At 42.4% G+C, this 25935-nt stretch overlaps 1 protein-coding gene across 1 annotated transcript in view; it reads right to left on the reverse strand.

The window, feature by feature from the left end:
* Positions 1-933: 933 nt before the first annotated feature.
* Adam12 (ADAM metallopeptidase domain 12) overlaps positions 934-25935 on the reverse strand; it is a 217106-nt gene continuing 192104 nt past the window's right edge. The window contains exons 21-22 of the mRNA XM_077799132.1: positions 2747-2874; positions 934-994 (exon numbers count right to left, since the gene is read on the reverse strand). Of these exons, the coding sequence (XP_077655258.1) occupies positions 934-994; positions 2747-2874 (189 nt within the window). The remainder of the gene's footprint in view (positions 995-2746; positions 2875-25935) is intronic.

Raw genomic sequence — 25935 nt, forward strand, 5'->3', positions numbered from 1 at the left:
CAGGGTCATCATATTACAGTCGAGAAGACAAGGTGGTAATTTGCTTAGCTCCAAACAGCACAGGGAGATGGTGGTTTGCAGTGCTGGGGCGGTGGCTTTCTTGTAGAAACACCACCGATCCCAATCTAAATAATGTGCTGATGCCAGAACTGCATAAAGAGCAGCCAGAGAAAGAAGTTCTTGATGTTTCTATAAAGAAAACCTTGAGCAATCCTGCAGACTTCTTTCTTGTTTGTTTTCCAAAGGGGCCCATGGCAGCTCAGCTCAAGGTCAAGTTCCTGCCTGGCCTAGTGTTCCAGGCTCTGTCCTGGTGTGGCCACATCTCAAAATTCCTGTCTGCAACCCAGGTTCTCTCCAAAGCTTTCTGGCCCCAAACCAGGTCATTCACTGCTCCAAAGTCCAGCTGCTAGGGGCTTGTCAGCGTGTAGGCACCGAGGGCCTCACTGAAGGCCAAGTGCAGCCCTGGCCTGCGGGTTTCAGAACATCACTCGAGGTTCTACCAGGGGTCCCGAGTTGTGTCTGGTACCATTAACACAGTCGTGGGGAATTAGCAACTGCTTTCTAATAAAGCCTGATCAGAAAGTAAACATCTGGTCCAGAATCCCATCAAGCAGGATATTTCAAGTTCACTAAAATATTAAGAGCACAACAAGCCTTCCTTCCATGGAAAACTCAGTGATGGTAAAAATGCCTAGTACAGTGCACTGCACTGCAATAAACATTCTGCATAAATTAATAATTTACAAGTACCTGAGCGAATACACAGAGCACCATAGCACAGCACCGACGGCAGTAGCTCAAAGTTCTTGAAATAATGTTTTAAACATATTAAAAAAAAATTCTAAAAGTTGGTACAAAAAGTCTCTCCACATGGAGTTGAAAGATAGTGCAAACTTCTGTCTTCACTGTTGAACGAAGGTGTCAGCTTGCTCCTCACTGAGGATAGGCGCTGTGGGTGGGTCTGGGCACGTGGTGTGGATACTTAGGAGCAGGTCTGAATTAAAAGCAGTGAAGAGGAGAGAGCAAAGTTGTAGTTAGAGGTCTTGAACAGTTTCTGCAGACATGGAAATGTGGGGTGGGAGAAGTCTTTTCCTACACTCCTAGGCCAGATCCCATCTGGAGGTCTGGAGACACTCTTGCTTTGGGCAGGAGTGTCAGATCCCATCAGGGACTTTTCTAGAGCTTCAGAATTCCCAGTGGTTTACAACAGAAGCCACCAGAGGAGCCCTCTCCAATGATACCCCTCTCATGCTCCAGTTGATTCTGGAACAGCACCGTCCAACAGAAAAAAAAAAAAAGGGTGTGAGGTACTTAGGTAATGTTTTCTAGTAGCCACATGAAAAAAGCAAAGAAATAGATTAAACTAATTTTAATAATAAATTTCATTTAACTCATATGTAGAGTATCATTTCAAAACAGGTCATAAAGTTGAGAGAATTGGCATTTTAGAGGAACTAAGACTTCAACATTCAGCATGTGTTTACACTGACAGCAGAGTTTGACTTTTGACCAGTCACAAATGCCCAGTGGCTACTGGGTTGAACAGAGCAGCAGATAACCAGAGCAAAAGGAGGGCACATGGGATCCCTCCAAAATTAATGTGCAGGGTTGGGGTTGTGGCTCAGTGGAAGAGCGGTTGCCTGCATGTGAGAGGCACTGGGTTCAATTCTCAGCACCACATATAAATAAAAGAAAGGTCCATTGACAACTAAAAATTTTTTAAAAACGATGTGCAGGACAAGATTAAATAGGCTTGCCTTGCTCTCAGTGACAATAGAGGCAAGACAGTCCATTGCTTGAGGGCATTTAAATGAGGAGCCTTTCCTTCATCAAGTCCACGTAAAGTAGTATATTTTACTTTAAACAGAATAAGGAAAGTAACTTTAAGATCAACATATAAACCACAATGAAATAACTAGGATGCTATGCAATCTTCCCCTGTTTCTGCAGTTGGGAATTGTACTGACCCTTTGACCGGCTTTATCTCTGAGATTTATTAGGCAGCTATTTCTTCCACAGGCCAAAAATTCTTCCCAAGAGCTGTAATGAAATCACTAGTGTGTCCTCCCCTCTGGAGAGAGGAATTAACTGAGCACAGGGCCCGGCCAACAGTACCATTGGTTCTTTTGAGCTTGAAAAGCAAGCGTCCTGCCAAGGGGCACACAGAGGAGCCCTGGGCCTCTTTGTGCTGGTCAGCGTTGGACAACTTGCCAGGGGCTGGGGGAGCCACACTGCAGTGTTTGACCATTTCCTTGGTGTAAATGCGCCCACTGTGGCTGATTCCAAGCTACCATCATCTTGTCACCAAACATGGAAGAGCTACGAGGGACCACCATGTCGTCAGATGTCTGCAACCCCAGTGGCGCAATTAGAGCAAAGGCAGTAAAAAAAGAAGTGGAAGGGATGTTCTCAGAGTTCACTGCCTGTGCTTTCCCTTGAGTTTATGCAAACATTCAACAGTAAGTATATGTAATGCTGAACAGTGACCTGGTTTAACACCTACCTTGCAAAATTTCAGCACATTTAATAGCCGTCACCAACCAGCTTGAGCCAGCTCCAAGTGTTGAGGTCCCTGGCCCTCGCTGAAAGTGCCCAGGCGATGCCCGCTTTGGTGACTCATGCTGACTGCTGCCTACCATTCCCAGTTGGTTGGACGACAGGAAGCATGGCCTTGCCCACCACACTTGTCCTGCCTGAGTTGCTTTAGCTGCCTTCCCCCGTTTGAGGGAGGGAGAGAGACCCCCACCTGGTAGGTGCAGGGCGGAGCCCTGGCTCCTGCTGTCCTGGGTTTCTGGAGGCACTGGTGAGCCGAGTTGTCCTGCTCAGAGGATCAGCAGGCAGAGGCTTCTGAGGAGGGTTGGGCTTCCGAATGCCCTGCAATAAACGCAAAATGACATGGGGTCCCTCAGCTCCATGACCAGACATGGGCTTCAGGAAAGTGGGTTTTGAGAATGGCAAGTTGCTGTGTGGGGGTTTCATTTGTGGACTACAATCCTCTCACCTTTGCTGGTCTTCTCACCAGAATTTTCTCTAACATTTAAAAGATGACTCGTGTAGTTACAAACATTCAAACATGGGTCCTCTGCTCCCGTGGTACTCACAAGCCATGGGCATTAGTTGACGTTGGGGTTCTCTGCCAGTGCTCCCCAGGGGATGCACACTTGCCTGTGCCTTCAGGTGGCTCTTTGATTTATAAAAGCCCCAAAGGAGAAGCTGGTGGAAGTCTTTGAGGCATCTCACTGATCCCTTCATGGCTTCAGAATGGCATCATAGGACTGGCTCTGCTCTGGCTGGGCTGAGTGAGGATGACCCTCTTTGCCCCTCCACACAAGCTCAGTACTCCACGTCCCAGTCGGGACTGCGTGGTGCCATGGCCTGGAGTTCTTCCACCCACATACTTTTGGTGGTGGTCAGAAAACTGATGTAGTTTGAGGGACAAGTAAAGCTCTCTGAGGAAGCTGAGGGGAGGTAAGCCTTGACCAGGGGCTGGTGCCTTCAGCTAGAGGTGGCAGGCAGAGCATGAACGTGGGGGCTGTCTTACAGGGGGTTTTAGCTGAAGACCAGTGCATCTGGGATTTGTGCAAATCCCTCAACCTCTGAATCGGAATTTCTTCCTCTGGAAAATGGGAGGAAACAAGACCTATTGCAGAGCATAGTTGTGAGGACTGAATCATAATGCATAGGAAGTTCTCAACACAAGGACAGTACTGTCAGCATTCCCTCATGCCACAACTTTTAAACAGCTTAATGGAAATATGAGAAGAGCAATGGAAAAAGTATAACAGCAAAACCTCAAGTCGTGTCTTTTCATGGGGCTCCACCCTTGGCCACCCCCGGGAGGGGGTGGGTCAGTAAGTGCCATATGCAACTCCCCCCTGGGGTCCAGGGAACTGAGAGATATCAAGGTAGAGTCTGCTTTGGGCCACTCATGAATGCATAGAAGTTCTATAGGAAATGGTGCTGGGGCCTTCAGAGAGAGAGAGAGAACAGTCTAACAAAAAGATCTAGTGCTCTGGGAAGTTGGGGCTGGAGGATGGGTTGATCCCAGTCTGGGCAACGTGGAAGACACTGTCTCGAAAAACAAAATCCAAAATTATGGCATTTGCAGGTAAATGGATGGAGTTGAAGAATATCATGTTAAGTGAATTAAGTCAATCCCCTCAAACCAAAGGCTAAATGTTTTCTCTGATAAGTGGATGCTGATCCATAATGAAAGGGGGCATGGGAGGAATGGAGGAACTTTGAATTGAACAGAGGTCAGTGAGAGGAGGGGAAGGGACATGGGGGTAGGAAAGATGGTGGAATGAGATGGACATCATTACCCTAGGTATGTGTGCATGAATGGCATGTGCAACCAGAGAAAATGAAAGTTGTGGTCCATTTTTGCACAATGAATCGAAATGCATCTGCTGGCATATATAACTAGTTAGAACAATTTAAAAAACTAACCAAACAAAAAACCCACCCCAATCCAAATAACTATCACAGGACTCAGTATTTCATCATCTAGGAACTCTAAAATGACTTGGAAAGATGGCAAGATGATGACGGTTCAGAGGTACTCAGCTCTAACCTGCTGTCCCATGAGATCAAACCAAATCAACAGGTGTGCAGATGCGTATTGAGGTAGTGGTGGGGGGTTCATAGGAACCCTCTTTGCCCCTCCACACAAGCTCAGAACTCCACGTGCCAGTCTGGACTGCTCGGTGCCATGGCCTGGAGTTCTTCCACCCCCATACTTTTGGTAGAATATCTGTAGGTGATTCCCCAAATACTGGATTTTAGAAGAGAGTACACTGACACCGGGATGGGCCCTGTGCTGGGAGGAAGACACCCTTCAGCAGGATGAAGACAGGCCAGGACAACAGAGTTTGCCACCTGAGAGCTGCACCGTGGGCTGTTGCAGGAGAAGAGGTCCCCAGCGTTTCCACCAAGTTCATCTGGTGCTGTAACGGGGAGCCATCTTCAGAAGGTCTCATGGAATGGACTTAACTGCTTGGGAGGTAAGAAGTGCCTGTATTTTTTTTTTTACATATCTTGGACCTAACAGCCTCCTCTTTTCACTGGCTCTGTGGTTGCCAACACTGAGAGTCAGTTTAGGTCCAGGGAAGTGACTGTGATAAAAATCTTTGGAGAATTCTAGACAGTGGGAATTGTGGCCCATGAGGTACAGGGGAGCAGAAGGCATTTCCATTTAAAATTGGTGAGTTGGCCTCCGTGAAACCAGGTGTGTTAAGATTCACAAAGGGGTTGGGTCTGGGAGCACTGTGGCTAGGATTGACAGTCTTGGTTCCCACGACATCCCACCCTGGTGCAGATCCCACTGATTTGGTCACTTCTTCCATGCTCAGAAGCATTCGGAGGACACACTGCAATGGCTTGGACATTAGTTACGCCCTGAGCACACTGAGTCTTTGAGTCAAGGGTGTGCAAATCCCATCAGTCTACAGGCTTGGTGTGTGAGAGGGGCTAGCAGGAGGCTCCTACTGTCACCAAGCCCCCCATCCCTGGGTACGAAGACAAAAAAAGCCTTGAGAGTGGATTTAGCCCTTTTATGGATAACCTTACTTTAGCCCCGGGAAGGGCAAGAAGGGGGAGCTCACCTACAGACCCCCGACTGGTTTGGACAGTGTAGGCTGGAACTGAGAAGGAGCGTTCCCCACTGCGACAGCCTGACCCGCCTCCATACCTGGCGGATTCCAAATTGAGGTCCCAATTTGGAATCTACATTCCAAAGGGTCTACATTTTAAATACCTCAGCAAGGAAAAATATTTGACTTTCTTTTGTTTTCCTTTACTATTCTTTTCTTTCATACTTTAATTCTATATACTTTTAAAATTCTTTCTCTTCTGTCCTTCCCCCTTTTCAAAAAAAATATTTTCATTAATGCCTAACAGTTTAGTCTGTTCTACATTATTGCTGCCCTTCCCTCACTATGTTAGTGGTGGTATAGATGTTGTTTTTAAGAGGTTTTTATTGTTCATTTTAAGTTGTTGCTGCTGGTGGTTTTATCCTCTCAAAGTGGGGCTGAGGATTGAACCAAGTACTTTAAAAATGTTGGTAAGTGCTTGATGCTGAGCTATACCCCAGCCTAGTTGAAAGCAATTGAAACTCACTCTATCCAAGACCTTGTCGAATATCTCAACTTAAAAAAGGGGTGTGAGACTTCAGTTGCTGTCCCAACCCCAAAGTAGGGCAATCCTGAAGATCCACTACAGGACCATTCACCCCCTTAGAAATAACACAACTGTCATGCCACCTCACTCAGGACAGGCCCTCACCTAGGCTGCTCCCAGACCCTAGCAGACAGCACAGTGCTGACAAATCTGGAGGTGTAACTAAGAGTGTACCCACTAGACACCACTGTCTGTGTCATACCTGCGTGAACCAGCAGCGGGACCCCACTCACTGGAGTCCAGCAGAGAAAGGTGGTCCCTCAGGTTCTGACACAGTACCACAGTCAAAATTCACCTAAGCTTGCCTAAAAAGCCACAGGCAACCTACAAAAACCTACAATGCAAAGTCCCTTTGGAATTAAGCTCAACACTGCACAATAAGCCAACAGCCCAGGGCACATCAAGAAAAAGCTGCTGAGAGCCTCCCATAATAGTGACACTTCCATCCTACCAGACTTGCAAAACTCAGCAACGAAACACAAAAACCAGGAAAAAACAAGGCAACACGGCTCCTTTCAAATCCATAACTCCTTAGTAACTGAACATGGATATTGAGGTGGATGTAATGCCAAAGAATTAAAAAATTGTTAAAATGATCAATGAATTTAAAGAAGCTATGAATAAACAGCTGGAGGGAACTAAGGAAGACAATGGATATGAAGAGCAATTCAATAGATTCTGACAAAGAGCCAGACAGACATCTTGGAAATGAAAAGTCCAATAAGTAGAACAAAAAATTCAGTTGAAAGCTCACTGATAGTCTTTCTTCTGTTGACTAGTCTATCAGGACTTGAAGACAAGGTGGATGAGCAAGCACTTTGAGACAGTAATAAAGTATGAACAGAACACTCAAGATCTCTAGGACAGCATTAAAAGACTGAACTCAACCCATGAGTTTAGAGGAGAAAGTGGAACTACAGGGGAATGTCATCAAAACCTCAGTGAAATAATGACGAAACATTTCCCAGATCTTGGGAATGATATGGACATCCAGGTGCTGTGGTCATTCAGAACCACCAATAGACATGACCAGAAAAGCACCTCTCCGTGACATATAATAAGCTGCCAAAAATATAGAATGACAAAACAGAATATCAAAGACTACAAGAGTGAAGCTTCAATTCATGTATAAAAGCAGAACTATCAGAATAACACTTATCTCAGCAGAAACTCTAAAGGCCAGGAGGGCATGGAATGGTGTATTTCAAGATCTGGAATAAAACAACTGTCAACCTAGACTCCTATCTCTAGTAAAGTTACACTTCAAAAGGGAAGAAGAAATAGAGACCTTTCAACATGAGCATTTGACTGAGAGAACTGTGACCACTAAACCAGAATTGCAGAAGATACTCAAAAGAAGATAGACACACATAAGGGCGTGGAAAATTATAAATCTCACTAGAAGAATAATTAAGCAAGTGAGGAATAGGGAAGACAGGGCTGAGGTTGTGGCTTAGTGGTAGAGTGCTTACCTAGCACATGTGAGGCCCTGGGTTCAATGCTCAGCATCACATAATAAACAACACCCCCCCACTAAGACAAATAAGAGAAACAATTCTCAAAACAACAAAAATAAAAACAATGAAATGGCAGGATTTTGTAATTTCTTTAAGAACCCTGAATGTAATGGTCTCAATTCTCCAATTAAAAGATGCAGAACAGTTGGTTGGATGAAAAAAAAACCGATTAAGAAATTCATCTCACAGGCAAAAAGATGCATATTAAAAGTAAAAGGATAGAGAATCATATTCCAATCAAATGGAATCCAAGAGCAGGCAGGAGGAGCTATACTTGTATCCAACAAAATATACTTCAAGCCAAAATTGGTCAGAAGAGACAAAAATTGTCACTACATATTGATAAAGAGAATGATCCATCCAATAAGAGATACTTATTTTAAATATATATGCACTGAATGTGAGAGGATGCAATTTTTTTTCTTTTGGTACTGGGGATTGAACCCAGGAGTACTTAACCACTGAGCCACATACCCAGCCCATTTAAAATACATTCTTTTTGACACAGGGTCTTGCTGAGTTTCTAAGTGCCTCACTAATCTGCTGAGGTGGGCTTTGAACTTGCAATCCTCCTGCCTCAGCCTTCTGAGTTTCTTGGATCACAGGCATGTGCCACTGAGCCTGGTAGGAAGACCCAGTTTTATAAAACAGACCCCAATGAAATAAAAGTTGGGTGACTTTAATACTTGACTTTCACCAAAAGATTGATGTATTTTGTTGTTTGGAAAATCTGAGTTAGAGTTGGTCTCCTGGTAAAGAAAGTGAGTCACATACACCCGAGTCTCTCTCACTTTGTCGGCAGAGCAGAGCCGCCGCTCGCGCCCGGAAAAGGCCCAGCGGCCCACCGGCGTGGTAGACATATCACCCCAATTGGAGTAAGGGCAGAGCAGAGCCGCTGCCCGCGCCTGCAAGGTAGGCAGACCTGCAACCGACCGCCAGAACAGGCCCAGGGGTCTGTGGGCGTGGTAGACACGTCACACCAATTGGAGGAGGAGCAGAGCCACCGCCCGCGCCTGCAAGGTAGGCAGACCTGCGACTGACCAGCAGAACAGACCCAGCGGCCCGTCAGCGTGGTAGACAGATCACCCCAATTGGAGGAGGAGCACAGCCGCCGCCCGCCCCTGCAAGGGAGACTTTTCAACTATACAAGAGCAATATAAATATAGAGGGGGAAAATTTCAAAAACACAACAGTTTCACCAAACAGAAAGAAACTCGAGCAGTATGAAAGGACCACAAGCAATGCAGGTCAGCTCAACTTTAGAAGAGGTAATAGCTGCAGCAGATGGAATGTCAGATAAAGAATTCAGGATATACATGCTTCAGATGATCTGGAGTCTCAAGGAACACATGAGACAGCAAAATCAGACAATGAAAGATCACTTCGACAATGAATTACATAAACAAATCCAAGAAGCAAAAGATCAACTATACAAGGAGATACAGGTTATAAAAAAAAAAAAAAGAAATCCTAGAAATGCAGGAAGCAATAAACCAACTTAAAAACTCAATTGAGAATACTACCAGCAGAGTAGAACACTTAGAAGATAGAACATCAGACAATGAAGACAAAGTATTTCAACTTAAAAAGAACATAGACAGCTCAGCAAGACTGTTAAGAAACCATGAGCAGAACATCCAAGAAATATGGGATAACATAAAGAGACCAAACTTAAGAGTCATTGGGATATAGGAAGGTATAGAGGTCCAAACCAAAGGAATGAGCAATCTATTCAATGAAACAATACGAGAAAATTTCCCAGACTTGAAGAATGAGACAGAATCCCAAATCCTAGAAGCCTACAGGATGCCGAATGTGCAAAATCATAAGAGATCCACACCTAGACACATTATAATGAAGATGCCCAACATACAGAATAAGGAGAGAATTTTAAAAGCTACAAGAGAAAGGAAGCAGATTACATTTAGGGGTAAACCAATCAGGATAACAGCTGATCTTTCAACACAGACTTTGAAAGCTAGAAGATCCTGGAATAACATATTTCAAACACTGAAAGAAAATGGGTTCCAACCAAGAATTGTGTATCCAGCGAAATTAAGCTTCAGGATGGAAGATGAAATTAAAACCTTCCACGATAAACAAAAGTTAAAAGAATCTGCAGCTAGAAAACCATCTCTTCAAAACATCCTCGGCAAAACATTACAGGAAGAGGAAATGGAAAATAACAATGAAAACCAACAGTGGGAGGTAGGACAGTAAAGGGGGGGAAATAATCAAAGAGGAAAACAAACCATGTTTAGTAACATAAATAAACAACTATGGCTGGAAGAACAACCCATATCTCAATAATAACTCTAAATGTTAATGGCTTAAAATCACCAATTAAGAGACACAGGCTAGTAGAATGGATCACAAAACAAGACCCAACAATATGCTGCCTACAGGAGACACATCTGATAGGAAAAGACATACATAGACTGAAGGTGAAAGGTTGGGAAAAATCATATCACTCATATGGACTTCGGAAACAAGCAGGAGTGTCCATACTCATACCAAATAAAATAGATTTCAAGCCAAAGTTAATCAAAAGGGATAAAGAGGGACACTACATACTGCTCAAGGGAACCATACACCAACAAGACATAACAATCATAAATATATATGCCCCAAACAATGGTGCAGCTATGTTCATCAAGCAAACTCTTCTCAAGTTCAAGAGTCTAATAGACCACCATACAATAATCATGGGAGACTTCAACACACCTCTCTCATCCCTGGACAGATCTTCCAAACAAAAGTTGAATAAGGAAACTATAGAACTCAATAACACAATTAATAACCTAGACTTAATTGACATATATAGAATATACCACCCAGCATCAAGCAGTTACACTTTTTTCTCAGCAGCACATGGATCCTTCTCAAAAATAGATCATATATTATGTCACAGGGCAACTCTTAGAAAATATAAAGGAGTAGAGATAATACCATGCATCTTATCTGATCATAATGGAATGAAACTGAAAATCAATGATAAAAGGAGGAAGGAAAAATCATGCATCACTTGGAGAATGAACAATAGGTTACTGAATGATCAATGGGTTATAGAAGACATCAAGGAGGAAATTAAAAAATTCTTAGAGATAAATGGAAACACGGACACATTGAAAGCAGTTCTAAGAGGAAAATTCATTGCTTGGAGTTCATTCCTTAAAAAAAGAAAAAAACCAACAAATAAATGATCTCATACTTCATCTCAAAATCCTAGAAAAAGAAGAGCAAAACAACAGCAAAAGAAGCAGAAGGCAAGAAATAATTAAAATCAGAGCTGAAATTAATGAAATAGAAACAAAAGAAACAATTGACAAAACTAAAAGTTGGTTCTTTGAAAAAATAAATAAAATTGACAGACCCTTAGCCATGCTAACGAAGAGAAGGAGAGAGAGAACTCAAATTACTAGCATACGGGATGAAAAAGGCACTATCACAACAAACACTTCAGAAATACAGAAGATAATCAGAAATTATTTTGAATCCTTATACTCCAATAAAATAGAAGATAGTGAAGGCATTGATAAATTTCTTAAGTCATATAATCTGCCCAGATTGAGTCAAGAGGATATAGACAACCTAAACAGACCAATATCAATTGAGGAAATAGAAGAAACCATCAAAAGATTACCATCTAAGAAAAGCCCAGGACCGGACGGGTATACAGCAGAGTTTTACAAAACCTTTAAAGAGGAACTAATACTTTTCAAGCTATTTCAGGAAATAGAAAAAGAGGGAGAACTTCCAAATTCATTCTACGAGGCCAACATCACCCTGATTCCTAAACCAGACAAAGACACTTCAAAGAAAGAAAACTACAGACCAATATCTCTAATGAACCTAGATGCAAAAATCCTCAATAAAACTCTGGTGAATCGGATACAAAAACATATCAAAAAAATTGTGCACCATGATCAAGTAGGATTCATCCCTGGGATGCAAGGCTGGTTCAACATACAGAAATCAATAAATGTTATTCACCACATCAATAGACTTAAACAAGAACCATATGATCATCTTGATAGATGCGGACAAAGTATAGCATCCCTTTATGTTCAAAACTCTAGAAAAACTAGGGATAACAGGAACATACCTCAACATTGTAAAAGCTATCTATGCTAAGCCTCAAGGCTAGCATCATTCTGAATGGAGAAAAATTGAAGGCATTCCTTCTAAAATCTGGAACAAGACAGGGATGCCCTCTCTCACCACTTCTGTTCAATATAGTTCTCGAAACACTGGCCAGAGCAATTAGATGAAAGAAATTAAAGGCATAAAAATAGGAAAAGAAGAACTTAAATTATCACTATTTGCAGATGACATGATTCTATACCTAGCAGACCCAAAAGGGTCTACAAAGAAACTATTAGAGCTAATAAATGAATTCAGCAAAGTGGCAGGATATAAAATCAACATGCATAAATCAAAGGCATTCCTGTATATCAGCGACAAATCCTCTGAAATGGAAATGAGGACAACCACTCCATTCACAATATCCTCAAAAAAAATAAAATACTTGGGAATAAACCTAACAAAAGAGGTGAAAGACTTATACAATGAAAACTACAGAACCCTAAAGAGAGAAATAGAAGAAGACCTTAGAAGATGGAAAATTATACCCTGTTCATGGATAGGTAGAACTAACATCATCAAAATGGCGATATTACCAAAAGTTCTCTATAGGTTTAATGCAATGCCAATCAAAATCCCAACGGCATTTCTTGTAGAAATAGAGAAAGCAATCATGAAATTCATATAGAAAAATAAAAGACCCAGAATAGCAAAAACAATGCTAAGCAGGAAGTGTGAATCAGGCGGTATAGCGATACTAGACTTCAAACTATATTACAGACCAATAATAACAAAAACAGCATGGTACTGGTACCAAAACAGGCGGGTGGACCAATGGTACAGAATAGAGGACACAGAAACCAATCCACAAAACTACAACTATCTTATTTTTGATAAAGGGGCTAAAAGCATGCAATGGAGGAAGGATAGCATCTTCAACAAATGGTGCTGGGAAAACTGGAAATCCATATGCAACAAAATGAAACTGAATCCCTTTCTCTCGCCATGCACAAAAGTTAACTCAAAATGGATCAAGGAGCTTGATATCAAATCAGAGACACAGTGTCTGATAGAAGAAAAAGTTGGCTATGATCTACATACTGTGGGGTTGGGCTCCAAATTCCTCAATAGGACACCCATAGCACAAGAGTTAATAACTAGAACCAACAAATGGGACTTACTCAAACTAAAAAGTTTTTTCTCAGCAAAAGAAACAATAAGAGATGTAAATAGGGAGCCTACATCCTGGGAACAAATCTTTACTCCTCACACTTCAGATAGAGCCCTAATATCCAGAGTATACAAAGAACTCAAAAAATTAGACAATAAGATAACAAATAACCCAATCAACAAATGGGCCAAGGACCTGAACAGACACTTGTCAGAGGAAGACATACAATCAATCAACAAGTACATGAAAAAAATGCTCACCATGTCTAGCAGTCAGAGAAATGCAAATCAAAACCACCCTAAGATACCATCTCACTCCAGTAAGATTGGCAGCCATTCTGAAGTCAAACAACAACAAGTGCTGGCGAGGATGTGGGGAAAAGGGTACACTTGTACATTGCTGGTGGGACTGCAAATTGGTGCAGCCAATTTGGAAAGCAGTATGGAGATTTCTTGGAAAGCTGGGAATGGAACCACCATTTGACCCAGCTATTCCCCTTCTCGGTCTATTCCCTAAAGACCTAATAAGAGCATGCTACAGGGACACTGCTACATCGATGTTCATAGCAGCACAATTCACAATAGCAAGACTGTGGAACCAACCTAGATGCCCTTCAATAGATGAATAGATAAAAAAATGTGGCATTTATACACAATAGAGTATTACTCTGCATTAAAAAATGACAAAATCATAGAATTTGGAGGGAAATGGATGGCATTAGAGCAGATTATGCTAAGTGAAGCTAGCCAATCCCTAAAAAAACAAATGCCAAATGTCTCCTTTGATATAAGGAGAGTAACTAAGAACAGAGTAGGGACGAAGAGCATGAGAAGAAGATTAACATTAAACAGGGATGAGAGGTGGGAGGGAAAGGGAGAGAGAAGGGAAATTGCATGGAAATGGAAGGAGACCCTCAGGGTTATACAAAATTACATACAAGAGGAAGTGAGGGGAAAGGGAAAAATAATACAAGGGGGAGAAATGAATTACAGTAGAGGGGGTAGAGAAAGGGGAGGGGAGGGGAGGGGAGGGGGGATAGTAGAGGATAGGAAAGGCAGCAGAATACAACAGACACGAGTATGGCAATATGTAAATCAATGGAAGTGTAACTGATGTGATTCTGCCCTCTGTATACGGGGTAAAAATGGGAGTTCATAACCCACTTGAATCAAAGTGTGAAATATGATATATCAAGAACTATGTAATGTTTTGAACAACCCACAATAAAAAAATAGATTTTCTTTTTTTCATGATGAAATATTTTGAGTTAAATGACACTATAGATCAAAATGAACTTAACAGAGATCTACAGAATATTCCACATAACAACCCTGCTACATTCTCTCCATTAGCACATAGAACCTTATCCCAAATCGATTACATTTCAGGCCATAAGGGCAATATTAACAAATACAAATACATTGAAATAATTCCTTGCATCTCATCAGATTATAATGGAATGAAACTAGAAACCAGCCTCAAGAGAAACTGCAGGAAATGTGCAAACATACGGAGATTGAACACTCCTGTATGAGCAGTGGGTCACTGAAGAAATCGGGGGAAATTAAGAAATTCCTAGAATCAAATGAAAATGAAAACACAACCTACCAGAATCTATGGGACACAGCAAAGGCAGTTATAGGGGGAATACTTACAGCTGTAAGTGCCTACAGTAGAAAACAGACCTCAAAGAGCTAACTTAGTGGCCTAAAAAATAAGAACAAAGAAAATTCAAAAATCAACAGAAGGAAAAATACATACCAGAGTAGTAGTAAATGAAATAGAATAATAAAAGAATCAGTGGAAACAGAGTGGGTTTGCTTAAGAAATAGACAAAATTGATGACCCTTTCGCCAAACTAATCAAAAGAAAGACCCAAATTAATGAAGTTAGGGGTGAAAAGGGACACCATGGAAATCTAGAGGATCGTTAGGGGCTATGTTGAATAATTACGTGGCATTAAGTTGGAAGGAATGGGCACAATTTTAGCTACATATATCCTACCACTGATGAACCAGGAGCATGTAAAGGGTCTAATGGGACACAGCCCGGGGAGTGTGTAGCAGTAACAAAGAGCTCCCAGCAAAGCAAGGCTGGGATGGGCTGGAGTCACAGCTGAGCTTACCAGACTCTTAAAGAACTAACACCAATGCTCCTCAAACCACCGTACAAAGTAGAAGGGGAGGGAACTCCTCTAAAGTCTTTGTGGAGCTGATATTACTATGCTATCGATACATGCCAAGGACACATCAACTGTAGACCAATATTTTTATGTACAAAAACACAAAGAACACTTGTAAATTGAATTCAGTATCACATTCAAAAGTCTCATTCTAGGGAAGGAAGGTGGGTTCAATGTGTGCAAATACATCACATTTAGAACCAATAAAAATCACAAGATTATCTATATAGATGCAGAATGATTCTTCAATAAGATTCAACATCATGCTAAAAACCCTGAATAAGCTAGGTATAGAAGGATCACACCTCAACATAATAAAGGTTATGTATGTCAAAAGCATTTCCAGCATCATACTGAATAGGAAAACCTGAAAGCATTTCCTCTAAAATCAGGAATGAGATAAGGGTCTTTTCACTCTCACCACTTCTACTCAGTGTAGTATCAGAAACTTTATCCAGAGCTGTCAGGTAAGTAAAAGAACAGGTAAACAAAAAGGAAAGGGGAGAGTCCAAATGCCCCTGTGTGCAGATGGTAGGATTCTATATGAGAAAACCTTGGAGTCCACCAAAATTCAGCAAAGTAGCAGGATACAAAGTCAATATGCAAAATCATCAGCTTTCTTATACATCAACAATAACCTCAGAGAAAGGAAGCATCAAAACAATCCCCTGCACAATAGCCTCATATATATATATAACCTACAAAGACACCTAACCAAGGAGGTGAGACCTCTACAGTGAACATTATAAAACACTGAAGAAAGAATTGAAGACACCAGAAGATGGCAAGGCATCCCATGGAATGGAATGGGAGAATTAATATTGTAGCTCAATTGCGTTGATCTACAGATTCAATGCAATCCTATCAAAATACCAAAGTCATTCTGTATATAAAAACAGCAAAAACAATCTAAAAGAAATTCCTAAATCTCTATGGAAGCACGAGAGACCCTGAGTCTCCAAAGTCATCCTAAGCAAATGCTGGTGGCAACATAGTGCCCAATTTCAAATTATAGTGAGCCACTGTAGCAAAATCAGCATGGTATTAGCATAGAAATAGACATGTAGACCCATGGAATGGAATAAAGAACCCAGGAACACACCCACACATCTACAACTCCGGGATCCCCACAAAGAAGTCAAAAAGAGAAGAGAAGAGACAGCCCCTTCCGTGTCCACCTTAGAAGACTGAAACCAGATTCCTTTCACCCTGTAAGAAAACCAACTGGAAACAGTGATCAAAGACCTAAATTATTAGAGGAAAACATAGGAGAAACACTTCATGATACAGGCACAGGCAACAATGTCCTGAACAGGCTCTAATAGCTTAGGAAATAATAGCAGGAACGGACAAAGGAATTGAGTAAATTAAAAAGTGAACGGCAGTCAATAGAATGAGGGGACAACCCACAGAATGGGAGAAAATCTATGCCAGCTATTCATCTGACAGGATTAATATGCAGAATATATAACTGAACTCAAAAAATTCAACAACAAAACAGCAATCCAATTAACAAACAGGCAAAAGAGTTTAAAGAGACATTTTTCAAAACAGGTATAAACAACAATAAATATGTGAATAAAATGCTCCACATTTTCAGCCACAGGGAAATGCACATCTAGTTACGTTGAGATTCTATCTTACCCTAGTCAGAATAGCTATTATCAAGAACACAAAAAGATTAAAAATGCAGAAATAGGAATCCTATACACCATTGCGGGGAATACTAATCAGCACCGCCACTGTGGAAAATAGTATGGAGGTTCTTCACAAAACAAAAAGGAAACTGCCTTGCCACACAGCTACCCCGCTCCTGGTTACGTATCTGAAGGAACCAAACGCAGCACCACCACAAGGACACCTGCACTTCCGTGCTCACTGCAGCACTGTTCATGCCAGCCAGGTTCCGCAACTGGCCTAGATGCCCATTAGCAGATGAATGGAGAGAGAAAATACGGTGTATCCACACCACGGAGTATTGTTCAGCCGTAAGGAGAAGGACACCATGTCATTTGCAGGAAAATGTTAAACAAAATCAGTCAGACTCAGACAAGTAGCACATACTTTCTCTTATATGTGAAACGAAGGAAGGAAGGAATAAAAGGACCCCATGGAAGAAGAAGAGGGCTTATTAGGTGAGGACCAGGGGAGGAGGGAAGAGGAGAGGAGGGGAGATGGATCATACACATGTGTGAAACTGTCACAGGGAAACCCATCGTCTTGTGTAATTGATAAGCACTAATAATTATAATAAAATGACTTTAAAACAGTTGAGTTGAATATCCCATAATACTTATCACCACTAAAACGATCTTTCTCCAGCCCTAGAGCTCAATTGGAAAATACAACAATAGGGCACATCAGGCTAAGAAAGAGCCACTGCACAAGGGATAGATTTACAAGTAACATTTCTACATTAGACTTCATTAAAGGAAATACTAACAGGCTCGAGCATACAGAGCCAATGCCTTAGCTAGGGATGAAGCCCTGTATGGACTCCGAGCATGGGCTGCATATCTGTTCAACCAGGCTGCATTCACTAGTTCCAGAGGATGTGCAGTTCCCTTGTCAGCAGGGAGTAGTTGATGACTGTCCATTCTTCAGGTTGACCCAAGGACCGAGTTAGGAAGCTATCTGCCCATTTACTCTAAGGAGTAAGTGCCAGTTGCTTGGCTGCTCTGAAGCTGATGGATGGGTGGACTTACCTTCCAGAAGCACCATAAACTACTAACAAACCTTGGGTAATGAACTAAGGCTACAAATCCAGCTCCTTTCCTGTAGCAGAAAACTAGGAGCAGGATATCAGTGTTTATTACAAAAATGAATGTGCACACTCATAAAGTTAAAGGGCTTTAGGGATTAAATAACTCATTACTAGATGATACGAGTTTTGCTGCTAAGTATGACAAAGTATCTAGTCTTGGCAGTAAAGATAATGTCAGCTTTTCATTGCAGCTGGAGGAAAAGTGAGGTAATATTACATAATGTATCATAATATATTTGGATTTATCATAAAATGGAAGATAATTAGGTTGGCTATTCATTCAGGTTTGTTGGGACATCCTCAATTTATGCTGATGGGCCTTTTTAATTATTAATCATCGTCTTAGATGTATTCCTTGCTTTAGAGGAAAAAGGACACGGTCACCATAGCTACAAAAGCCCAAGCAGCTGGATGCTGATAGAAAGCTCTGACTCTGGATCTGGGGATGGCACAGGCTGCCATTTGCTCCTTCTCACCACGGCCAGGACATGGTCTAAAGAAGCAGAAAACAGGCTGTGTGCAAAGGTGGTGCCTGGGCAAGATGCTGGCTTCCTGCCAGTCCTCAAGGGACATGATGCCATGGAAGAGTAAGCAGTTGTGGTGGGAAAGGTGGCCCTTATTTTTCAGACGTCAGGCGTGGAGAAGAACCTGGGACAGGAAGCCCTGCTGCACATGCTGTGACCTGGTAGAAGGTCATGTCCCCTCTGGTGTCACTTTTCATGCTGCTTTCACAAAGCCTGAACCTGGGCTTTCCTGGGGGCAGCCCAGTCCAGCCCCCGGGCTTGTGGCAGGGAGCTGAGAAAGGGCTCCAGGCCACTCATGCTGATCAATATTTCTTTAGATGTGTTTTCATTTTAAACAAGGAAACCTCACTCCTCTGCCCTCTCAACTCGCAGACACCGAGAAAAGTCCAGGGACACTGTTAGATAGTTTGGTCCAACACTTTCTGTTCATGTTCAGGCAACAGCGACATTTCAGATGTTTTAGACATTTGCAAATGGACATTTTAAAATCCTTGACCATCATTCTAAGGAATTCTCAACTCCTGTCAGCCTCCATCTGGTAAGAACTAACACCACCTGTCACCAGAGATCTCTACAGGAAGACTGGATGTCATCACCAGAAAACACCACATAGGGCCTGCATGGTGTCAGCACATCTCACCGTATGTGTTCAGCTGTCTTTGGCTGAGAGAAAGAGAGAGATACAGACAGACAGACTGGAGGGGGTAAAGAAGAAAAAAACTGGGATTATGGGTAAAGAACAGAAGAATAGAAATGTTGTAAGCCATACCAGTGTAGGCATTATAGAACTAACCCAAGTTGAGTGGGGAGAGGGTCTTCCATATCCAGTAATATGGCAGGCTGGTTATTGTGACCCATCCTTTCTCTGAAAACCATGCAATTGTTGGATAAGATATACATTTTAATTTTTTAAAAGCATCAATAGCTACACGATGTCCAGAGCACACAGTGTTATCAGGTCAAAACCTAAGCAGAAGTGGCAGCCAGTGGAGGTAAGTGAACATGGAAGCTGGCGGCATCTGTCAAATTGGGAAACTGAGTTTTGGTTTTGATACCTTTTCACAATGAGGAATGTGGGAATCAAGGTCAGGACCTTTGAGCAGATACCAAGGGCCTGGTTTATGGACATCATTGTCTCCTGACCCTTCTCCAATAAAGCTAGGCTCTGCCAGGGGACCTCAGCTTAGGAGTTTCCTAGAAGTAAATGAATCCTACTGTGTATCCCAGGGACTGCAAGGAGAAGTCCCTTGGTGCCGGGCAGACTATGCGAGGAAAATGAACCTGTAATCCCATATCATCCTTGAGGTCTAGAAGCTGAAATTGCATCACGTGGACAGTTCAACAAGCACAGAGTCATTTAAGGTGCTGGCCTGGACAGCTGGCAGGGGCAAACCAACCCTCTATGTAGGGACACCTCACAGGTTATATCCTCCTCTCCCACCCCCACCCCAGGGAGCTCATGGTAAATACTGAGCAGCAGCAGATACCCCAGCAGCACCGTACCCCAAGACTTCAGATTCTGGAATTACTGGAACAAATTTCCTTACTGTGCTTAAAAAAAGACATGCCGGCATATTTCAATTGGGGACAAAGAGAATGAGAAAAAATAAAACTAGAACAAAGATGAGTATGAGCACAACCTGTATGAAGGTAAGGATAAGTTGACCACAAACACAAAATACTATATGTTGCTCACAAATACTTTATATAAAAATATACAAAGGCTCTATAAAACATCAAATTGGGGACACTGATTTTATCTGGAGAGGGGCTGACTATCTGTAATTTTTTTTTTAGGGAACATACACCAGATATAAATTTTATATATATTTTATACACACACAGGCCAATGGTTATTTTTGTAAATAAATTTACAAAAATTTTAGATCATTTTTCTTTTAAATATTATAAAAGCTAGCAAAAAAGAAAATAATTTCGATTTTTGGACTAAAGCAGAAAACAAAAGAGAAACTAAAAACTATTTTAAAAATATAAAATTCAGTACAAATTAGAACAAATAAGTACAGGTAAAACTGCGTAGAGGGAAATTATTAAATTCAAATGCTCAAATGTATTGAGATATAGCAAAGTATAAATAAAAATAGGATCTAATATAAATTAGAGAAACAAAATAAGGAAATAGCAAAGATAAAAGCATAAAATACTTAGAAAAATGGTTTCTTATCCAAAGTTTAGTATGCATGTTTTCTAACAACGTTGGATATTTTAAGGATCATGAAGTCACACGAGGCAGCTGCCCTCATCATCTGGACTCTGTAGAGGGGAGATCATGAATGTGTTGAGGATTTCCAGCTCATCTAGCAAAAATCGTTGGGTTCGTATTTTATTTGACACACTAATATCAACAGCAAATGGATCAAATATTTAAATGTGAAGATGATAATGAAACTAAGAAATTAATAATATATTTGTAATCTTGGAATGGTCAGGCTTTTCTAAACATGACAATAAACAAGGGCAAAGATAAAAAGGCAATTAATGAAAAAAGGAAAAAAATGGATCTTAAGTCTGTATAAAGATGCTCTACTTCACATATAGGAAGGAAAAAAATAGATGCCATCTTTTGAAATCTATTGGATTGTCAAAGACAAATCTCTGAACATACTGTTATTGGGTGAAGAGCTGGGGAAGGAAAATTGGTTTAAGAAGGGTTCTGCCCAATACATCAACGTTGTAAATGCACGTGGCCTTTGTACAGCAATCGAACCTTCAGGAATTTATCCTACAGTCATCTTGGGCAGAAATATGTCTGTTTGAAGTGGTAAATGCTGGGGGCAAATCTATATGGCCATCAGTCGGGGACAGGTTAAATAAGTCATGTTGCATCTCTGCAATGAAACACCTGGCAGCCAGCGGAAAGAATGAGCAACTGGAATAAGTATGTGATATGCTGTCCTGATTCAAACAAGGACATAAGGTGAAGCAAGAACAACGGGAAGGTGACGGTTGCTAAAGTTGGGCAGACAAAATTTCACTGTACTCTTCCCCATTTTAGGTGTTTGAAAATTTCCATAATTGAGAGTGAGAGCGAGAGAGAACGAACTTCCACTGTAGTGCAGACCTTTAAAGATAGTTGATGGGTTTGTCATGTGACATGAAACCAAGGAAAGTTCAGTTAAAGTTTCTCAAGTGCAGGACAGGCAATGGTAGAGGTTAGCAGAAGTCTAGGACCTTGGGAGACACATTTTAGATTTATAGAAGGATTAGACTCAAATTTTCATTAATCCATGACTCATTGAATCTGATGGGCCTATGGAGAATAGCCGATACTGCAAGAAGACCGAGTTTATTTTCACCAGGTAAAACTTACATCGGCATGTTTCCTACAGGTCTAATGTGTACCAGGGGCTGGACTTTGGTGAACCAGCCCTGCCAGGTCTCTGGACGGGGCAGAGCAGGGGGCCAGGTAGCTCAGCGTCAGAGGCAGGGGGCCTCCTGGGCTCTGGGAAACCTCCCTCCTTATACCAAAACAACACTCTAAACAGCAGACACGATGGAGGAGTAGAAATGAATCCTGCCATTGCTATTTTGCTGAAATTTCTGATGTAGACACATAGTACCAAAAATTGGGTCGGTAAATATTATCATGGGCCTATCAGACTTTTCAGGAAAAGATTTCAGTTCAATGAAATTCAGTCTGCAAAAGATGGATTCAGTTGACCTTTTAAATTTTTTTCTATTGTTCTATCAAGAAGCAGTGGCTATTCTGAGTGGAAAAAAAATCTTGGCGCTTAGTTCAGCTATGTATTCCACTGAGGAAAACCACTTCCTAACATTTTCCAGGGAACTGAGGGTTAAGAAAAAAAAAATTCCCAGAATGAGCATGACAGGCATCCACAGGGAGAGTTCAAGTGCATTCTTGTGGGGCCAGCATTCAGGACAGCGAGTGGGTAGTGCTTGGGAGTGCCTGGGTGTGGGCATGCTCCCCTCTAAGCTCCCTCCATCCCAGTGACTGCAGGAAGTTGTCTTGATCTGCTGTTTAGTTCAGCTTCTCTAGACACAATTTTCTTTGAGCTGAGAAATTTATTTCTTGGATGTGACATTGAGCATGTTTCATGTTTTTTTTCTTTTTGAGCATGTTTTTGATGAAATGGTAAATGAATCAATTAATCCAATGAACTGGAGTAAACTGTATAAGGGTCTTGGTTGGGCATGCCCCGGGAACCCCAACACGCCCTGCAGGTCTTTCCCCTGCCCCTTCCCTCTTCTGCACACTTGTGTCTGGCCGTTCGGAATATGTCCTGAGTGCCCTCATATTTTTAGCCTTTTGTGGGTCACATTTATTTTTCATTTGAAATTTAGCAATTTGAGTCCATCTCTTGTGGGATAGTGGGACACTTGGTCTGTGGCCAAGCTGTCCTGAGTGGCCTGTGTCCCTCTGCTGCCTGCCACCTCCCATCCTCCAGCCGCTCCCTCCTCTCCTAGCAGCTTCATGCTGACTCAGCAGGATGCTGTCCTCTCCCAGCACAGGGAACCTTCCCTTCCTCCCCCTGGCCGGCTCTGGCCTCACACTAGCAGTGTTTCCAGGGCTGCTTCCTTTTTGGCGTTCAGAGAATTCCCAGGTCCAAAAGCCTAGTCGGTGGAGTTCACACGGGTGTCTGAAATCACAGGGCTGATGCTCTCTCCCTGTCGTGCCTCAGTGAGTGCCCTGGTCCCCACCCTCCCAGGACAACCTTTTAGGATTCTGCTTAAGACATGTTCTTGGTACGCTCTTGTGTATTCTCCACTTCATAGAATTCTTTTTAAGAATTCTATAGTAAAATTGGCTTTTTCAGTCTTACGATGTAAGTCTCTCGTAAGCCCTCTCAGATCTGTCCTCAACTTCTCAGCCCCTCCTGCAACTTCTTATTTTAACGTCCTCTTCTTTCCTTTCTAGAGCCCAACATGAACTCTGCCCGGCCTCAGAAGGTGCAGGGAACCTCCCCCTTGCTTCCAAAGGGGCTTGACACATGCAAATGTGCACTGACTTGTCTTAGCCCCCACTCCAGGGCATGTTCCTGGGGAGCAGCAAACCTAACACACAAGTCAAGGCCAACTCAACAGGAGGCACAGAGATGTTCTGTCGTGCTCTCTGCCCCCTGCTTAGGGGGTCAGATGCCCCCCCCCACCTCTTATTCTTTTCCTTGTGGACCATTCTTTTCTGCAGCCTGCACTTGACCATTCATGCTTGGCTGGGGTTCTGGAGAAATTGTTAGCAGCCAGCCAAGCAGTGATAGGAATACACTGAATTTATTTTCCTCTAGAATAGCTGATGGGGATAAAAAATAAATTAAAGTCTGCCTCCTTTATCAAGACTGGGGAGGGTGGTGGTGGCTGGGATGAGAAGTTTTAATTCCAAGCACCGTTTTACCATGCAATAAATGGTACTTTGGAAAGGTACCTTCACAGACAAGAGAACGACTTGATTCAACTGTCCTTGAATTTTAAAGCCAAACAACATTTTAGAGAAGATGAAATGTTTTCTACTAAGAACTAGCTTACCTTTTAGATGTGAGCTTGATCAATATAGTGTTAGTAATGGTGTTCTCTTTCCTCTGGGAATGATTATGTGATGAGTTTGGACAAACCAAGCAGAATTAGTTGTGTGGCTGTAGGTCAGAGCACAGGGAATTCTAAAATGCAAAGCACCAGTGGATTCGGTCTGTGCTGCCAAACAAGACCACCTCCGCACACTCCCCACACCCACGTGGAGTTACTCCAGGTCTACGTGTGATGGGGAAGAGCCACGTCCTCTCTCTGTGTCACATGTCTTGGAAGTTTCCAGACAGACACCAACCTGGAGTGAACAGGTGGATTTTTCAGTGAGTAATGGCTGAAGGATCACCAAGGCAGGGCTTTTCCAAAGCCTGCTGGAAAGGGAGTCTTGAAGACTTCACTTCTGTGGGCATGCACAGCTGGTGGGAGAAAGACTTCCCTGGGGACTGCCACCCACAGGGAGTGTGATCAGGGACAAGTGGCTTCCCTGATCACACGACGTGGGTGGCGGTCCCTGTTTGGTACATGCACAGGTGGGCTACTTAAAGGCAGGAATAAAAAGCCCCAAATAAGGGAGTCCATGGGGCTCCGTGGACACCGGGAGAGCATGTTCGGAATGCTGATTGCTGCTATTGACTGCTTCATCGGGTCCTCAAATAAGTCCATGGGCCAGGAAGTGGAGGAGGGGCCACTGCCTTGCACCCACTTAACCCTGGCAGGTTAGCAAGACACATGGAAAAACAGAACCCTGGACAGCCAAGCAAGTCAGCAGGAGAGACTGCATGTGGGCCCTCCCCGCTCTGCAAGCATGGAAGGAATGGGAGGGTTCACAAGGAGCCATTAATACGTGGAATATTCAAAACTGGAGCTCTTCTGTGCCAAATGCAAAATAGAATTACAACAAATTACATGATCTATTAAGAAAGAAACTCATACATCAGGGAGCCAACTCGACCTCTCAATAGAAGCAAAAAAAAAAAAAAGTCACAGGATAGTAACAGATAATGCGTAGAGCAGATCCCTGAGAGTGGGTGTGGGAGATGGTCTAGCTTGTGACAGCGGATTCCCTGCTCCTGTGCAGTGATGTCACCTTAATAGCTTGTAATTGACTCTGCGGGGATGGGGGGGTGGTTATATGAAAGAGAAACCTGCTATATATCAGGATTTTTTTTTTTTTTTTTGGTACTGGGGATTGAACTCAGGGGTGCTTTACCATTGAGCTACATCCCCAGCCTTTTTATTTAATTTTTAATTTTGAGACAGGGTATTGCTAGGTTTTTGATGGTCTCACTAATTTGCTGAGGCTGGCCTTGAACTTGAGATCTTCCTGCCTCATCCTCCTGAGTCACTGGATTACAGATGTACACCACTGTGCCCAGCACTGCATTTTATTATTATTTTTTATTTTCTTAAGTGCCAGTTTACCAGCACACCATTGGCTACTAGACATACATGAAGTGGTTTGAATACCAGTAACCAAAGAAACACAAAAAGAATTGAGGTCTAGACAAGATGGAATAAGAAGAGTCCACCCTATTCTTCCTGTTAATTACAACAGAAAAGTCTGGACAGAATTCATAAGGCAGCTGACGGAAGACTCTGAAAGCTGAGAAAGAAAGTCGACTGGCCCGCGGCCCCAGGACTAAAGGAACCACCCCGTGGTGAGTCCCTGCGCGTGTGCCGGTGTCCTCCTCAGGATACGTAACAGGAAAAGACACATTAGCACACACGACCTGGAAATAACTAAGAAACACCAAGGAACAAAAATGAACCCCATAAACCTGCCCTCTGAAGTGAAAAGTGTGATGGATGGGAAAGACCTTCTCTGAGAACACTGAGGGTACATTAGTACCAGATAAAGGAGGTTCTAGAACAAACAACCAAAGAGGGACAATTCATAATGACAAAAGGGACCTTACAGTTCCCCAAGAAGACACAACAATCCTAATTATGTGTACGCATACCAGGAGAACGTCCACACACTTGAAGCAGACACTGATGGCCTGAAAGGAGACCCAATT

This window comes from Urocitellus parryii, chromosome 5, assembly GCF_045843805.1.
Source record: "Urocitellus parryii isolate mUroPar1 chromosome 5, mUroPar1.hap1, whole genome shotgun sequence".
Lineage (NCBI taxonomy): Eukaryota > Metazoa > Chordata > Mammalia > Rodentia > Sciuridae > Urocitellus > Urocitellus parryii.